This window comes from Trachinotus anak, unplaced genomic scaffold (genome assembly GCF_046630095.1).
Source record: "Trachinotus anak isolate AG129_WGS33_773 ecotype Australia unplaced genomic scaffold, CSIRO_AGI_Tana_v1 ptg000018l, whole genome shotgun sequence".
NCBI classification, from domain to species: Eukaryota; Metazoa; Chordata; class Actinopteri; order Carangiformes; family Carangidae; genus Trachinotus; species Trachinotus anak.
In genome coordinates this window covers 6,729,303-6,746,791 of record NW_027273869.1, presented here as the reverse complement: position 1 = coordinate 6,746,791, position 17,489 = coordinate 6,729,303, and the positions used below count along the sequence as shown (strand labels likewise).

The window sequence follows — 17,489 nt, the reverse complement described above, 5'->3', positions numbered from 1 at the left end:
AACGTACATTTTAAATTCAGGTGTTTAAAATATATTTAATTGGTTAATTATCAAAAATGCAACCAAGTGAAGTTCACATAGGTTTAAGAATACATCAGAGGTCTGGTGGCACAGAGCAGACTCTGTACTGTATCGATAAACAGGTAATTGGATTCTCTAGTCCTAGCTATGCCATCAGTGCTCATGTTGTCCTGGAGCATGTGGATGAAGGTGGAGTGAAACTCACTGCCAGGATAATGGTCTGGAGAGAAAGCTTCACTCCTCTCTGTAATTTCCAGCTTCTGACTCCTCTGAGCACCAAGCAGGTAGAGACTCCATGAGTCCTTAGGCACAGGGGCAGGGACATGGTGCTCACACACCTGGCAGAGAAAAGGGAAGAACAATATAAACAGCAAAAAGGCTAAATTAGAGAAAGTGAATTTGGCATTTTCATTTTGTGTCTGTCCACTTAACCACTGCCTGTAACTTCACTGTCTCCTACTGAGAAACAGGTGCTCCCTGCTACACAGCACTTTTATTCTCTGTGGCACTTAACAACTTCCTTCTTCCTCATTCTGAAAAGATTTTTTTATATCTGCCCTGCTTTGTCTCTAACTGTGTCAATGTCAAATCTGTTTGTGTTTACTTTGCCAGCACCAAGCTGGCAAAGTAAACTCCCAACCGTGTCGCAGTCGTTGTCGCTGCATTGTCAACACCTAATTGTTAGTCACAGTGCCAGTGTGGAAGTGGTTGGGATGGTTCTTTGCATGTGGCTTTTGTCTCCATACATGGACTGTGTACTCCCTCCTCTGTCCAACACCCGCATCTATGCGTGAGCAAGAATACCTGCATGACCAGATGCTCAGCTCCACATTTGGCATTCCATTTGCTCCATGAGAAAGCGCAGGCAGAGGCGAAGAGGGCCATCTGTTCGTAGGCAGCATGTTCTGTAAGTGGGTCCTGAAGAGGAGAGAAACCACTCAGCACATTTTATAAGCAAGGAAGATCTTGTCACTACTCACGTACTCACATCTGAACAAGTTTTAGAAGCAAAGATAAACCAAAAAATAAGTAAGTTCCTCATTCTGTAGAATGCTCCCTTACAGTGTAGGGCTGCATCTAATTACTTTTATCATCTAACTGATTAATCAAGTCATTGCTGCAGCTCTAATGGTGTGTAGGTTTTTTTGAGTTGTATTTTAATGGTGTGGCTCTTCCTGGTAGCATTAGTTCTAACTGCTTCAAACTGCTGAGTGGTTTAAGCTTCAGCGAAGCATGTTTTTATGTTCCTATGTCACCTTTTCTATGTTTAATTTAAATAAAGTGACCCAGACATGTTAATACATTTATATGAATCTGAATTGTTGGATTCTTTCTTCAGGCCAAGACAATCCTTTGGTTTGTCACCAAGTACATGCAAAACTAATGACATTCCCATCAGCCCCAGCTTTACTTTGTTTTGTGCTAATTAGTGTATGTTAGCATGTTATCATACTTAACTGAGATGGTGAATATGGTAAACGTGCTCGCTAAAATTCAACATCTTGGGTCATCATTGTGAAGATGTTAGCATGCTCATGTTAGCATTTAGTTTAAAGCAGTACTGTGCCTGAGAACAGCCCCACAGAGCTAGCATAGCTGTAGATGCTTAGTCTTCTCTCTTTGAACCCAGCCATTAAAATAACTGCTCAAAATGTTATGTTATGTAAGTTGGAAGCATAAATGGCATCTCACATGTCATTTCCCACTTCCTGTCACTGATATATGCATACATGCCGCAAACACTGGTTTGTCCATTTAACACAGACGTAACAAAATAAAGTCAAACCGGGCTCAAGTCTAGTATCTTGTTTTGTTTTTTTTTATTCTAAAAGCCAGCAGGTAGCAGATGCAGACCTTGCCACAGGTGCTGACATATTTCTCTGTGTACTCATTCACAAAGACGTTGATCCCCACGTTGAGCATGGCTCTCTGTAGGGCCGGGCTGCTCATCCACTTTCCTAGGAGTTGAGAGAGGCCTTTCTCCTGCTCTGACTGCAGCATACACTGGTCACCCTGTCATTAAAAATGAAACAAACTTTATTCTTAAATTAGGAGAAGCCTTGATGTGTGTACAGTAGTGTCCTGTCTCCTACCTGGATCATGATACTGAGATCAAAGAGTGCTCCGTTGACAGTGAAAACAGCAGAGTCTTGGCCCAGTGGCCTGAGTTCCCAGCTCTGGAAGGGAAGGTTGGCGTAAGTTTCCTGCATCAGCACAAAGGCTTGGAAAGAGTCCATCTTGAAGGAGATCATGGCCTCCTCCTCCTCGTAAGACACATCAGTGATACCGTCCATTCTCCACTGCTTACCTAGATGAGAGACCAACTGTCACTGTCATGTCTACGACTATTTGGTGACTTTCAGGCACCTGATGTGCCATTTACAATTTCATCTACAATTCATTTTTACTATTTTTGTTGCTTTTCTGGGTTTGATGTTTGAGTATTATGCTGTGTGTGTGTTCCTGTCTGTCTTACATGTAGCATCCCAGCGAGCTACTTGGGGAGTTTCCAAGAAGACAACAGAGTCAGGCAGTTTCAAAGACACTCCAACAGGGGGGCAGGTGATGGCCTCCTTGTCATCCAAGTTGAACCTCTCTGTGGGGTAGGGAAACACTTGCAGCCCTGTGTCCAACACCTAAGAAGGATGTGGTATGAGAGAAAAATAGAAATGTGGGGTCAACTTTAGGGGTAAGCAGCAGAGCCTGGTGAAAGCAGGTACTGAAACTCTTTTCTATTTACCTGTCTAATTTCCCAGCCATTGACCTGGTGCGCTTGTGGTGGGAGGCAGAACACATCATAAAAGAAGACCCCACCCAGAGGTATATACTGCATCAAGTCCACCACCTGGACATGCTCACCACTGTCCATCATTGAGAGCTGCACTGAGGGAGACGTTAAGTCCCCCTCAGCTGGGAGAGAGTCATCCAAAAAGAGTAAGAATTTTTGTCTTTCTAAACTTCATTTAATCCTAAATTTACAAAAATCATTGATGTAAACAACCCTTAATCAAGATTAAACAACATTAGTAACTAAACCCTGTCAACCAATTTGAGTGACAGCAGGTTTGAATCCTGTGTGGTGTGGCTATCTTTGTGTTTACATTTGGAGCGTCAGGAAGTGTTAGTTTGGGCATGTTACCACAGAGTGTCTCTATCTGTGTCTCTATCTGACTCCCTTGGCCTTCTGCAGGCTGGAGGCTGTTCTTCCTCGACTGTAGACTGGCTGCACTCTGTGAGACACATACACAATAAGAATGAAAACACCACATTGAATGTAGGAACCCAGCCCCGTCATTCTATCTCTTGTTTTACCTTCCTCCCTTCCAACCCATGGATGGATTGCACCTCCTCATCCACTCTTTGCTGTGGCATCTCGTTGCCATCCTTCACCTCCCCGTCTTCTTTTGTCTCCCCCTGCTCAGGTGGAGCTATGTCTGCCGGAACCTCGTCGCCACCTGCGAGAGATCTGGAGCAGAACAGATGATGAAAGACGAGAACACAAAGCAAAGAGACCAACATTAGTATTTCTGGCATTATTATTACTGCAAAAGAAATGGTAGTAATAGTAGTATTGGCAGTAATATCAGACCTGCGGCTAGGTGTGCGAATTTTCAGGTGAGCCATCCTAGCAAGCAAGGAGAGGTGGTCATAGTGTGTGTGGAGAATCCGTACAGCAACATCACTCACAGCCAACTGCTTTGGAAGCTGAAAGCCTAGGCTGACCTCTTCAAAGTTTAATCCTTTAAACCTGGATGGACCAGTTAGAAACAGAGAGAAGTACCAGATGTTCCAGCTGCAGACTTTTCTTTTATTGTCACATATAACCCATACAAAATATTGGTAGCATTTTCTGCCACACACAGACCTTGGATCTTTCTTGAGGTTGGCCCACAGACACAGTGTAATGTTGTCATCTTTCACCACAGTCTGCATGTTGCCTGTTTCAGTGTCAATGCTTTCACTGGCCCTCTGTTACCAGGGAGACATGCAAACAACGTAAACAACACAAGTGGTTCTAAAAAGCCATCATACACAGCGTTTCCAATATTGCCTCATATCTTGCAAAACAGGCAACCCACAGACGTAATGATAAATCACCAATGTTTACAAACCACTTCCTTATACTTGAGTCACAAAGTACTTCACAGTGTGAGCACATTGGCAATTATACATTTTTACCTTAAGAATTTCCTCAGTAGTGAGGTGGTGTTTAGAGTGGATCAGCTCCTGCAAATTTATGAGCGCCTCCTGGTACTTCTGGCCCTCTTGTGGATCTGTAACATCTCTGAGCAGACCCTCCAGCTCCTCAACCAGCTATAAGGGACAAAATTTACTTTTTCCCAGATTTTGTAACACTAGAATGCATTTGCAAATAATACATTTCTAGGACTCAGCTTGACTCCCGATACTCTAGTTTTAATTATACTCTATATGGAAGGAATACATTGGCATTTTCTCAAAGGGCCCTGTTTTCAGTATAAGAAATAACTGTAAATGTGTCTAAAAGTGTCTACCTTTCTATTTCCTGTCCACGGACTCATCAAGTAATAGACACAAAGACACATCCACATCTACACATAAAAAACAAACCTGTAGAGCGAGGTTACATTGCTTGAGTACAGTTGTGATGTTGACCTCTGGGTCATCTCTCCATAAGCTGATATATGTGTTAATATCCTGCTGCACTGCTGGGTCAGGGGTACCATCAGAATGCATGTACCGCTCCCACTGCACACAAAAATATACTGTATGTTATTATCAGCCACAAGAAATCTGTTAAGATGTTATATGGATTGCACTGTTTTGATTGATTGATTTATTTAATTGATGACTGGTAACAATACATGTGTCAGACATCCTAATTTTCTTTTTGAAATATCTCTCTCTCTAATTAACTCAGACAGGAAAACACACCCTGGCTTTCTCGACTGTTTCGGTTTTCCATTTGGTTACTGCAGTATGATTCTCCTCCAGCAGATGGCGCAGTTCATTAAGCTCATCCTCTCTGCGCTCTCCATCCTGTTGGCAAAAGACATACTTGAACACTGTAGCAAAAGTATACTGACCCAAGACAACAGTGGTGTCTAAGGTGTGTTTCCTTAAAGTTACAGGACATATCTTCAACAAACAGTGTTTGTTTGAAACTGAATTTTTCCTTAAAAGAAAAAAGAATCGGGAAGCCACACTCCATATTGGTGTATATCAAAGTCACTGAACATGACAGACATGGTATTATATTCCACAGGGACATCTTACCTTTAATTCTAGTCTTTCCAGCTCCTTCTCTTTTCTCTCTCTTTCCAACCTCTCCTGTTCCTCTCTCTCTGCCTGTAGACGAGCTTCCTCTGTAAAGCAAAGGCATTTAGGATGTACAAAGCACCTTAACATTTATTCCTATTTCTTTTATTTTAAAACCTCAAAAACAGTTTAATAAACAGATTGCTTTTCCTCAGCTTGCTGCTGAATCTCATGTTACACACTGTAAACTGCATGATTGCAAGTGCTTACATCACATACCTAGATTTTATAACTTTGCCCCAGTTCAAATTACTAGGGACAGATGTTTGACAGGGATTTACCTTCCTCTTGCAGCCTCCTCTCCTCCTCCTCTTGCTGCTGCTTTGCCTTCTGGGCCTTGGACAGTTTAGGCCCCTTTTTGGATGACTTCAAACCAGAAAAAAAGCTCAGTGATCAATACATACTTACTTGGAAATAGGTGGACTGCTAAGGAAAAGATGGGTATACACTGACTGAGTGACGCGGATAAGGAAGATTGTATACTCATCTTTGACTACAGAACGGTTTTCATTATATAGATCAAAGTATAACAGAGAATGTGCTGACTGCCTCTTGCTCATACCTTTCCTTTCTTGGGCGGCTATCATTCACAGGGGAAAACATGGAGAGAGAGTTAAAGAATAACATGCTTTAAGACATGAATTCAAGGCACAGGGTACGAAGAAAAGTATGAAAATAAGTTTAAAGTAGAAGTTTAAAGAGGGTTATTCCTGCTAACTTGCTTGCTAAGTAGTACAGCTAACTGCAGCCCTTTACTCATTATCCTAGTTACTTTATCTTTCGCCTTACCTTGTATTTATGTATATATATATATAGCTGTTACCTTTAGTTAAACCCTGTCGCTTGTACCATTAGAATAAAATGATTTTAAGATGAAAAAAATGGGCAATTTATTCGAAAAGAAAATGTTAAAAACTCACCATACTGAAGCTTAGAAAAACTCTAGCGTCTGGGTAACCATAGAAACATGTACGCATGCGCGGTGATCTGTTTTTTATTTACGACCACACGAAACGACTTACGACAGGGTGTACAACTGAGCTGTCCACTGTAGGCAAAGGAAGGACAAAGTGAAAAGGAGACGTCTCTTCAGTAAAAGCTTGAGTAAACCTACCCAGCAAAATAACACGTGTAAATATGAATACAGTATTTAATGTTGTTGTTTTTGTAGAGATTGTGAGAGGTGTAGATGTGGTAAACGCTAACAAGCTAGCTAGCTAATTCTATTGTTAGCCTGGCTTCTGGTTAACGCTTTCTGTCATCTCCCTCTCGCTTCAGGAGCGTGAGAGACCTCCTCGTTTTTGACATGGCCAACCCTTTAAGGGGTGAGGTTATCAGACTTTACAAAAATGTAAGTGAATTAGTGACACACGCTTGCTTCACTGAAGTGTCGGCGGTATCCTGCGCTGATAATGTATATAAGTGTGGTTGTCGTCCTCCCTAAGCTGCTGTACCTTGGCCGAGAGTACCCCCAGGGATCCGCGTATTTCAGAGAGCGCCTGAAGTCAGCCTTCATGAAGAATAAAGATGTGACAGACCCTGAGAAGATCCAGAAGCTGGTGGCCCGGGGCGACTTTGTCATCAAGGAACTGGAGGCTCTCTATTTTCTCAGGAAATATCGAGCCATGAAGAAGAGGTATTATGAACCAGAAAAATAATTACACATAAACACAGATCCAGATTATCTTTCTGAAATGAAAACAAGCAACAGGAACGGTGATTCACAGTACAAAGTATCAACGGCATCCAGCAGTCTGTTATTTTCAAGCAAACTCTCAACAGTTGCCCTTATTTATATATGAACTACACTTGCCTCATCAGGGAAAGGGAAGATCCCTAAGTGCCAGAAAGTGTCAAAAATGTAGCTGTTACAGAATGTGCTTTGTGTGTTTTATACACAAGTTGCACCTTAATGCCAGTGTTTAATCTCATATATTATATGTATTTATATATCATAGGTTTTTCATCCAGAAAAGTTGTTAGACCCGGTTTGGCCGACTGTCAGATTTCTTGGTCTACATTCTAAGTCAACATTTCATTAGCTTAGTTAATTCATTATAATTTCAAACAGGTGTTTGGATCATGGCTATTGTCAAGAGGTTATAGCTAATAATAAAGACATCCACCTGATCTGTAATAAACTGTAGAGGTGGAGTTTCTGACTGAATCATGTTGTGAAATGTATTTTGTACATGTTTCAGTGTACATGTATATATTTGTAAATACATGGTCATATTTCTTGAAGAGAGAATGTACATGACTGTGTATCTTTGCACTATTAAATAGAAATAAAAAATACATTTTGGGGAACTGTACAGATGTTTTAAAAGAGTCCTCTGTCATGATAAATATTAAAATACCACAGCACTTTTCCTTAATATTTTAACTTTTACAATATACAATAAATGTATTTGTATTTTTGCATTAAGAAGTGTTCAACACAAGAAAAGTAAAAATGACACAACAAAAAGTTGGACCAGTGTATAATCCATATTGTTTCAGTTTTTTTTTTATTAAATATCGAAAACAACTTACACGGTTCTCATTGCATACATGTGTAATATTGAAGCCAGGATATAATAGCATCACTGTGCTGATTTAATAATTCAATAATCCTAGGATGCATCTTAATTTCAGTACTTCCATGTAAATGTCATTATGTCATCTACAGATGTCTTTTGATTTCATACTTACCTGGTCTCTTACTCCAAGTCAATCATATATCCAGTTACCAGTGTTTCCTCCTGGTCTAGTTGAGGTGGTCTGTAGTAATGAAGTCAGCCCTCTGCTCAGTGACAGAGGTATTACTGCTGGCACCTCCACTCCAACTACAACATGGGCATCCTTTCCATCGGAGGGCTTACCTGGAGCACATCAGTCCACAGCTGAGATACACTTCCACAGAGACTTCAGTTTTCAGGGGTCTAGACTACCTGGCAGAAGCTGCTGGACTTGGTATTCTCCCAGGATGGAACAAAGCAATGATCTGCCTCCTACCATATCTCCAGAAGAGGGCGCTTCACACTTACATCTAATCCTCACACCACCAAGCAGAGCGTCGAGCAGAGGGATGGAGGTTGGAGGCATTGCATTTCTACTATCTCTACTGACTTCCACAGTAAAACTGCAGTTGATGATCTTCAGGCTAAATGCAAACAAACGGTTTTATGTTGAGAAACAAAGGAAAGATTTTTTCCGGTTCACTCTCTGTAGTGACCTTTTGTTCATAATTAAACTCTTTCTGGGTCCGGATCCGGACCACGGTCTACCTCTGTTTTAGATACTCTGTATGTTTATTATACTTCATCCCCCATTGCTTATCCTTCTGAGTTGGCTGATAACCTCAGCAACTGGAAATCTGACTGGATATCATCTTAATTTGCTGCCTAAAGTATAAAATATAGTTAAAAATCAATTTAACCAACATTTCAGTTCAAATAAAAACAGCAATGGAGGATTTCCTTATTTAAAGAAAAAACATTCAACAGGCTGGATCAAGAAGACATGTTTTATTGCATGAAGGGTCTGTCTGCTGTTCACCTCAGCTGGGTTGGCCAGCACTACAGAGGCTGACAGGTAGTTGGCAGTGAGGGACAGGGAGACAGGCAGAACTGTCAGACCAATAATAGAGAGTCTCTGAAGCTTATCTGGTCCATGCTCACACAGGCATAGCAGAGCGCAACTCCAGCAGTCACCACCAGCATGGGAGCAAACACCACAGCTACCAGAGAGCCCCCTAACATTTTGGTGGAAGTCGGACCAAAACTTCAAATTGTCCACAAAATGTTTTCTCACTCAAGAATGACAAACAGTAAAACAGCCTTGAAACCTTCAATCTCCTACAGTGTAGACTGTGTCTGTTTGTATGTGATTGTGTGCGTATTTCACCAGACAGATACATGAGTTAAATAAGCCAAGAGGCGATATTGTTCTGGTCACAGAACGTGTATGTTAAGTCATTAGAGGAAAACATATTTCTGAGCTGCCCATAATATATTACAATGTGGTAATTTGTGTCTTATATTTCACTGTATATTTGTAAATACATATTTAATTGTCATGAATATAACAATATGATAGAGAGCAAAAATAAACATGTATATGTACATTTTAAAAGCAGTGATATCCTGGTTCACAAATTTTTTTCCTGTAATTTAAATCCTTTTCCTGACATTTCTTGCATTTGGCTATATGATGAATATCATTCCTCCTTTATATTAAGACAATGTGACAACTGCATAAAATGTGTTTCCTTTCATGTGGGAATGCTGCTTTTTGTTAAGTCCATCTCAGTGTCACAGAAAGCAACATTTGTGTTGCCAAATTTCTTCTCTCTGTCCTTCGTCAGGTCAAGCTTTCCTGTTCGTCTCATAACCTTGAGAGGGAAGAGCACAAAGCAGGAGTCGGCAGCTGTTATTAGTCTGTAGCATTTGCAGTAGCATTTATATTGGTTCACTGCTGCAGTACTTACTCTGTCTTTGAAAAACTTGATTAGGTAATAAAGAGTTGTGTCTTCCTTCATTAATGTAAGCCTTGATTCCGCCTTCAGCCAGCAGCCTCCTGAAAAGTCCATTAAGAACATGTCTAAACAACACATCACAAAACAGTGACAAACTCTGATTTTCATAACCAAAAGTACTTTATTCAGAAAATGTATTAAACAAATATATATGACATTTACCTGTAAACAGGCTGACTATCAGCCCCACACCAATAGATATTATGGTTCCAATGGGACTGAAGTAAAGGTAGGACAGAGAGTACCAGTTATCTGCCAGCACAGGCCTGGAGGAGGTAAACAATAGTATATGTTGAGAAAATAGTGCCCAAGGAGTGAAATCTTGCACATACAGACAAAACTGTTGCATCAACATCCTTAAATTCCCCCTTATGTCCTCCTTGTGTTTAATTTGACTCCCCAGCAAAAAGTCACTAGTTGATTTCTAATGTCTTCCTACAGGAACATAGTTATTTGTATGTTCCTTAAACTCAGTACTTACATATAACATCTTACTAACTTGATATCATAATGTTCTTATGCTACGAGTTTGTAACCTTACAGACGGGCATTACTCTTATCTCCACAGGGGACTCTAAATAAGGTACTATTCACTAAGGTACAAACTGATAATCAATTGCAGCTAGTTGCACACTTACCTGCTATCAAGGTTGTGTACTGGGGCTGTGGTGATGGAGTTTAGTTGTGTTGGCAGAGCTGTGGTGGTCCAGTTGAGGCCGTCTGTAGTGGTGAAGTTACAGCCCTCAGTGGTCAGTGGTAGAGGTCGAGTCAGCTCAGGCGGGGGAGGGTATATCTGGGCTCCGATGCCCACCCACAGGGACACGACCAACCCTGACACAAGACCTGACAAAGCTCCCTAGAAAACATTGTAATCATTGAAAATGTTAAAATGTGCTTTTCAGAGAATCACATATAAATCATATACAGAAGTTTTAAAGAGTTGGTAAGTGGACAAATGCTATTATATAGAATTTGGAAAGATACCCTGTAATTTATAATACATTTATGGGCTACATTGGTAATAACTTCATCTACACCAGTATGAATTGAATGAAAACATCACAGCCTTAAATTATGCAGCACATCTGAGGAGTAAAATCAATTTATGATGCTGGATTAATGTCTAGTTAAAAGAGGACAGACTTACTTTGGAATTGGCAAATGGACAAGTGATACCCAGTGTGAACAGGCCAAGTAAAGGACCCCCAATGATCCCAAATATACTGATGGCTGCCTGAATGAAGAGACACATATCCCTTAAAATGCAGGGCTGCTATAACAAATCTTAAACCTCAGGCAGAGTCTCATTCAAAAGCGTACAAAAACTTTGTATAATTAACAATTATATACATTCATCAGTATTTTTTTCTTTGTATAACCAGAGACTATGAAGCCCTATGAAACAGATCCGCTCTACCTGCAAGATCCCTCCCATGAGGGATGCCAGTCCAGCCATTCCAATGCACAAAGCCCCATATACAAGACCTGCAAACAACAGAGATTTCAATCCCTAACTACCACCTAACTGTATTAGGATTCAACAGACTGAAATATTGAACACAGGGACAGTCCACTCACTCAGTCCTTTAGAGATCCAGGACAGGTGTTTCTCAGACATGTTAATGTACGGTTTGATCAGGTCCTCCACTGTCACTGCAGCCAGTGCATTGATACTGGAAGACACTGTGCTGGGGTTGATATAACACAAAAGTCAAACACAATTTACTTGATACATACACATGCAAAATTACAATTTTTTTTCCTGTCAGTCCCACTTTGTAGCACTGAACAGTAGCTGAAATGCTGAGCAAAGAAATTCTAGATGAAGAAATGAAAGATGATACAGACCTAATATAACCTATGATATATGTTTTACCCTAACCACAATCTGCTAAAAAAAACAAAAAAACCCCAACACACAAGTTTTTAAATTTCCAGTGGATGCATTGGAGCTGTTGAGTATAATAACTTCAATGTCAAGTACTGTATTAACCTTAGAGATCCACTATATGCTGCTGCAACAAACAGTCCAGGGAGGCCAGGATAGTCTCCCAAGATGTCCATCACCAAATATGGCATCAGCTGCAGAAGAGGAGTGACAGTGGATTACACACATGATCAAGAGGATTGGAGTTTCTCAATGCATCTAAACCTGCCCACTGTGTCAAAAAAAGAGTCTGCTTTGGGACACTTGCTGCAGAGCTGTTTAAGATTAGGTTTACAAATCAACCTCTCATCTTCATTGGACCATCTTGGTATCTCACATATAAAATGAACGTCTGGCTGATTATCTGTGAAAACGTCCAACAAAATCTAGGTTACCGGATCTTAAGTCAGTTATTGCAGTAACAGCTCTGCTATGCCTCTCTCCATCATACCTGATCAGGGGCAGAAACCAGGCCAGCTGTCCATGGGTCACAATTCTTATAGACGGAGTAGAGGCACATTCCTGCAAAAACTGAGCATAGCAAGATGGACCACAGGCCTAACAGGTTGATGTACAGAGATCTGGATAAGAGAGGAAACGCATATAGACATCCAACCAATGCCAAAGCACTCGGACAAAAACATATAAAAGCATTACAAAATGTTTTTATGTTTTATGATAAATGTGCTAATTCTCCAGCTGCTTTAAGTGAGATGCAGCAGGACTCAGGTTAGTGGGAGGTGTCCTTTGACAGCTCACAGAATAGGTACACCCCATCATGTGTCCTGGTAACTGTACCCACGAGTAAAACAAGACTCACAGTCTGGCATGAGTGATGCTCTTGCAGGAGATGTATCTCTGAACCTGGGCCTGGTTGATCCCGTAGATACTGGCCCAAACAAATGTCCCTCCAATGGTTATGGTCCAAAAAGTGTGTCTCCTGAGAGGGTTTGTGTCAAAGCTAGTGAAACAGAAAAAGACGGCCGTTTGAATTTAAGTGAAAACTTGAAGTTTGTTGCCAGAAATTGGTCATCAGTCCTCCAGACCAGGGACTAGTTCCTCAGATGGACAACAAAGATGTGTGCGTTCAAAGGATCTGAAGTCCTCCTTAACAAATAAAATGGTTTGACCTAAGCAAAAGGTGCATTGAAGAAGACCTTGTGAACTTGCACAGTAAACATTTTCAAAGTTTAGGACCAGGAAACCGCTCACAAACTGTAAACAGAGCGGGTAAATTGGAAAAAGTTACATAATGAGTGAACAGGAAGAGTTGTCATATGTAGTTTCAACACAATGCACCACTGGGAAATAGTGTACCATAGTATATACTGTAACTGTTTTTATGTAGCAGCTATCAAAAACAAACCATGGAGTTTATGTCTGATTTCTATTATTAATTACATCACACACAGCTTTTTCATTGGTCTAAGTAATTCACTGTATTTACCAGAGATCAATGACCACATGTACATAAATATTTAACACTTTACATTATATTTACAGACTTTAGAAGTTGATGAAGATCACCTGAGCACTCCATCAAACAACTGACCTGGCAGTTCAGGTAATACTGAGAATACCCTTTTAGTCTCCTCCAAATTCAAACAAAAAGATTCTTTCTTTATTGAATGGATTTGGAGGAACCTATAAAATGGGACAGTCCCATGACCTGTTATGATTATAATATGAAAATTTATGTAGCAGTGCAGACTTCAGAGGATCCAGCCTCTGATTTAGTAACTCTGTTTGGGGTCAAATGTTTCAGCACCACGGAGAGAGACAGACAACATGAAGGGTTTGAATGTTTCATTCCACAGGCAGCTTGTTTGTTTCCCAGTGGTTTCCACATGGCTGAAAGCAAGTACTCTGGTTTAGAAGATCAAAACTGTTGAATGTACATTCACAGATGTAATTAATTATACTCACTCCCAAAAATTGAGTCTCCCTCCTTGTTCTGAATCTGAGATGATGGGGAAAACTCCACCTTGTAAGACCACGGACCTGATGATGACAGACAGGAACCCTGCAAGCATGACACCAAGCTGGAGGGGAAAATTTAAATAATTTTAGGGTTGCTTTAGTGGTTCTAATTTCACCTTAAATTATTATACATGGATAACATATAAAGTGTAATGCATTATTCCAAAACATGAGCCAAAAATGTGGGTGTTTTGAATGAAATTTGGCTAATATGTACCAAGGTGGCTAGAGATGACACTGATCTACAGTATTATCACTAGCACATATGACATGTGGCATATCCAGTTAAGCTGACTTGGACTGTGTAGAACCAGTAACACCATACAAGCTCTAGTGAAGTTGTTTTTTTCACCCAGAAGCCTACCTGAAAGACATCAGTCCACACCACCGCCTTCAAACCACCCTGTAACAATGTAAACCAGAGGCAGGTGTTGTGTCAACTGTACATTAAAATCCAGGAATTCGTGGAAACAAAATTCTTGAGAAACACTCAGTGAGGTCAATTCATTTGTTTATGTGCACAGCAGAACTCATTAGAGCAGATTGTGTTACGTACCATTGTACAGTAAAAGGTACACACCACACCTGTGGAGATGACTGCACCCCACAGATCCATACCAGTTACTGCAGAGAGATGGAGGCTTTCAGACAGTGGTCACTCAACCGAGCAAAACCAAGCAGCTGTAAGTGCCCTCATGTAGGTTTGTGATGTTAACCTCATTGCTGTGGACTGAAATCAACATACCTTGGTTTAAAGCTAGAGCTGGGGCATAAATGACAATTCCAGTGTAGAGAATCTGTGACAAAGAGAAATCCAACATAAATGACCCTTGGTAGGTGTTGGATTTGTGGTGTAACCCACAAAGGTCACAGCTCTGTAATTATGTGTTGATGGGCTTCTTACTCACTGTCTGCACAATGAAGAGCACAGTTCCCAGCAGACGGGTGGTTCTGTTGAAACGTAGCTCCAGATACTTGGCCGAGACGTGACACAGACAGAAATAACAGACAATGTAAAAGGTTTGTATCAGAACTGTGGTCAGTTTAAGTCAGGTCACTAAGTCCAGGACAATTTTTCAATTAAAAAAATTATAATAGTCAATTTGTTGTCGCAAACTGACTCTTGACCTTGCTTCACAATTTCTGACCCCAACTCACTGCCTATTTTACAAACCATGCCTGTAGTTTTAACTACAGTAGCCCTCCATGCCCTTTACAGCACACTTTTACTGATATAGAACCAAACCAACAAACAATCTCTCTGTTTAAAGAAGAAATTATGTTGGAGAGTGACAGCCCTGACCAGTCCTTCCAAAACACATCTCACCTCACCTTTACCTTACTCGGTTTCAACATACTTTCAGGCGCAGAGCCATATCTACCTACCTGGACGTGCTCTTTGGTGTTTCAGTGTCATTTTCAACAACTCTTACACCAACCTTTTATTTGCGCAGTAAGACAGCAGCAGTCAAATATCTGGGTCAGTTTCTCTACTCTTTTACAAGTAAACAAAACATTTTACATATTTCATGCCTTTATGAAAAGAGTAAAAGTAGAATACAACCACTGCACTGCAAAACCACACCAATAACACGACACAAAACAATATGAAAACAGTAAAAAGACTTAGCACATGAACTGAAGACCGAAGCACACTCACCTCATATGTGCTGGTGACAGCGAGTCTGTAAAAGACTGGAAGAAAGACCTCAGATGTGACCACTATCGTCATTACATAGGAGAGACCATAAAATCCAATACTGGCTCCATAGCGGTACACCTGGACCAGGGATAACATGAATTACTAATGTTTCATATGAATTTGTCTAATGAAGACTGAAAGAAATCATTCATTTGAACATGCTAAAGTGGCGAGCTGGGAAAATTGGTATTTAGATTACAATGTGAACTTTTGACTAGCGAGGGAAAAAAAAGACACATAAAGTAGTTCAAATATATCTATCAACCACCCTCCAGAAAAAAAAACAGAGGCAATGAAATCCCCCATTGTCTGTGTTCAGTGAGCATGTCTTGTGGGATTTTATGTAAAGATATTATCTGGTTAAAACAGATTTCAGTTTGCTGAAACATCAGGCTGATACCAGTCTTGTGTTTGATATCAGCCAGTTGCCTTACAGTTCAGTTCAGAGCTACAGAATAAAATGTAAAATTTGAGTTTGGGGATTTTTAAAATTTTTATCTTTGTACTATTTCCAATTATGTTTTACGGAAATTAATTATTTAGACATGTTCCAAGTCCTTCTATAATTCCACAGGCACAATGAGTTACCCTGCTTACAGCTCATAAGTTTAAGTGTTAAGTTTATGTCCCATACATGTCTGATTGTGTCTATCACTATGTCTCTGATTTACTTGAAAAGTCATGGAAAATACGGTTAGCAAAAAAAAAAAAAAAAGAAAAAAAAAATCCTGCAGGCTGAACCAGACTCCAAATGACTTTTCGCAGGAGACGGTTTTTGCATTCGTCCCGCGGGAATCTTACCTCGGCTGGATTCGACAGCACTGTGATGGCTGACATGAAGCTGGCAGTCAGGGACAAGGAGACAGGCAGGGCCGTCAGTCTGCGGCCCCCCATTAGGAAGTCCCTGGAGCTTCTCTGGCCCCTGTCCGTCCAGGCGTAGTAGACCCCAACAGCAGCAGACACCACCAGCATGAGAGCAAAGACCACATAGTCTGCTACCACAAAGGAGCCAGCAACCACAGAGTCCCCTGACATTTTGGTAGAAGTCAAACCAAAACTAGAAATAAAACTGTTCAGGAAGTTACTCAAACTGTCCCATGTGGTCTCAGAAACAGACAGTCCTCTGTGGATAAATGGAGGTCCTGGCACATCACCTTCTCAGTCAACGCTCAGCCAAAAGCAGGACAGCAGACCGAAACCTTTTATGTGTGTGTGTGTGTGTGTGTGTGTGTGTGTGTGTGTGAGGAGGGAGAGAGAGGAGAGAGAGAGCATTCCAGGCAGGTACATGTTGTGAAGTCAACAGGCCAGAATGGATTGTTCACCTAACCACAGGATAAAAGCTGTCATCACTTCTTCAAACACACACAAACACACAATTTTGTGAATAGGAGAAATGGTTGGAGAGGCTGTGGCACTTGATTTTGGTGGATTTAGAAGCCATTTCGTGGTAAATGGCTGAGGGGCTGCCAGCAGGGCTGTCGTCAAATAGCCCATTGCCTGACCTGAGGTATTTTAGTCCTTGTGTACTTATTCGCTTTTGAACTGCTCAGTGGTATTTGCTTGGTCAAATTGACCTGGGACATATTTGGCATTTGTCAGTACAGATGTAAAAACATGTAAACAACTCTTTTCCTTTATTGATAACAAATATTTTTCTGGAGTTTGCTTACAATTTCTGGAACATAGATAACATATAATTAGCCATTACTTTGTACATCGTCAACTCATCCTTGACAAAGAGCACTTTTTCCTGAGTTTTCTGTGGTGCCACTGGGTTTGCTACCATCCAGATATAAAAGACAACAAGCAAAGGACGTGGAGTTTCATAATGAAGGGTTTCCTTTTCATACATTTTAAAAAGATAATTATAAGGGATAAGTAAGTCAGGTTATCTATGAAAATTAATTCATAATTAAATCATTACATCATCAGTGCCCTAAAGAATCCCCAAACTGTACTAAAAACGGTTGTACGCTTCAAGATGACGTGTGTGTCAGTGATTTACACAGGAACTACTAAGTAATAACTATAATAAATGAGGT

The 17,489-nt window shown here is 40.6% G+C and overlaps 3 protein-coding genes across 4 annotated transcripts; 1 reads left to right on the top strand and 2 right to left on the bottom strand.

Annotated features, from left to right (window-relative positions):
- Positions 1-41: 41 nt before the first annotated feature.
- Positions 42-6,311, bottom strand: dnai7 (dynein axonemal intermediate chain 7). 2 transcript variants are annotated; one of them, XM_071501984.1, is made up of 17 exons: positions 6,240-6,311; positions 5,882-5,899; positions 5,601-5,685; positions 5,278-5,366; positions 4,936-5,040; positions 4,612-4,749; positions 4,201-4,335; positions 3,887-3,990; positions 3,611-3,769; positions 3,334-3,487; positions 3,161-3,251; positions 2,762-2,931; positions 2,498-2,657; positions 2,115-2,329; positions 1,876-2,034; positions 826-939; positions 42-359 (listed from the first exon to the last, which is right to left on the bottom strand). In XM_071501984.1, exons 1-17 carry the CDS (start codon positions 6,294-6,296, stop codon positions 84-86), a joined length of 2,229 nt encoding a protein of 742 aa, XP_071358085.1. In that variant the 5' UTR covers positions 6,297-6,311; the 3' UTR covers positions 42-83. The 2 variants fall into 2 exon arrangements, with proteins under 2 accessions (XP_071358085.1, XP_071358086.1); XM_071501985.1 differs by having other exon boundaries at positions 3,611-3,646.
- A 12-nt stretch (positions 6,312-6,323) lies between these two features.
- Positions 6,324-7,634, top strand: lyrm5a (LYR motif containing 5a). The gene is made up of 3 exons (XM_071501989.1): positions 6,324-6,450; positions 6,598-6,670; positions 6,765-7,634. Exons 2-3 carry the CDS (start codon positions 6,626-6,628, stop codon positions 6,975-6,977), a joined length of 258 nt encoding a protein of 85 aa, XP_071358090.1. The 5' UTR covers positions 6,324-6,450; positions 6,598-6,625; the 3' UTR covers positions 6,978-7,634.
- A 1,179-nt stretch (positions 7,635-8,813) lies between these two features.
- On the bottom strand, positions 8,814-17,368 carry slc5a8 (solute carrier family 5 member 8). The gene is made up of 17 exons (XM_071501986.1): positions 16,249-17,368; positions 15,406-15,525; positions 14,654-14,719; positions 14,491-14,542; positions 14,302-14,369; positions 14,110-14,148; positions 13,692-13,807; positions 12,586-12,726; positions 12,217-12,346; positions 11,832-11,920; positions 11,417-11,526; positions 11,256-11,323; positions 10,986-11,072; positions 10,477-10,694; positions 10,001-10,104; positions 9,791-9,879; positions 8,814-9,694 (listed from the first exon to the last, which is right to left on the bottom strand). The coding sequence occupies exons 1-17, from the start codon at positions 16,480-16,482 to the stop codon at positions 9,575-9,577; spliced, it is 1,851 nt and encodes a 616-aa protein (XP_071358087.1). The 5' UTR covers positions 16,483-17,368; the 3' UTR covers positions 8,814-9,574.
- Between the last annotated feature and the right edge of the window lie 121 nt (positions 17,369-17,489).

Bases quoted from the DNA above. Each gene is read 5' to 3' on its own strand.
- dnai7 (XM_071501984.1), bottom strand. From the start codon at position 6,296: ATGCGTACATGTTTCTATGGTTACCCAGACGCTAGAGTTTTTCTAAGC. The intron at 5,041-5,277 runs GTAAGATGTCCC...TTTTGCCAACAG, and splicing joins TGGAAAGACTAGAATTAAAG to GATGGAGAGCGCAGAGAGGA. The intron at 2,658-2,761 runs GTAAATAGAAAA...CATCCTTCTTAG, and splicing joins ATGGCTGGGAAATTAGACAG to GTGTTGGACACAGGGCTGCA.
- lyrm5a (XM_071501989.1), top strand. From the start codon at position 6,626: ATGGCCAACCCTTTAAGGGGTGAGGTTATCAGACTTTACAAAAAT. The intron at 6,671-6,764 runs GTAAGTGAATTA...GTCCTCCCTAAG, and splicing joins TTATCAGACTTTACAAAAAT to CTGCTGTACCTTGGCCGAGA.
- slc5a8 (XM_071501986.1), bottom strand. From the start codon at position 16,482: ATGTCAGGGGACTCTGTGGTTGCTGGCTCCTTTGTGGTAGCAGACTAT. The intron at 15,526-16,248 runs GTAAGATTCCCG...TCCCTGGTCCAG, and splicing joins TGCTGTCGAATCCAGCCGAG to GTGTACCGCTATGGAGCCAG. The intron at 11,921-12,216 runs GTATGATGGAGA...CCTCTTCTGCAG, and splicing joins TGGTTTCTGCCCCTGATCAG to CTGATGCCATATTTGGTGAT.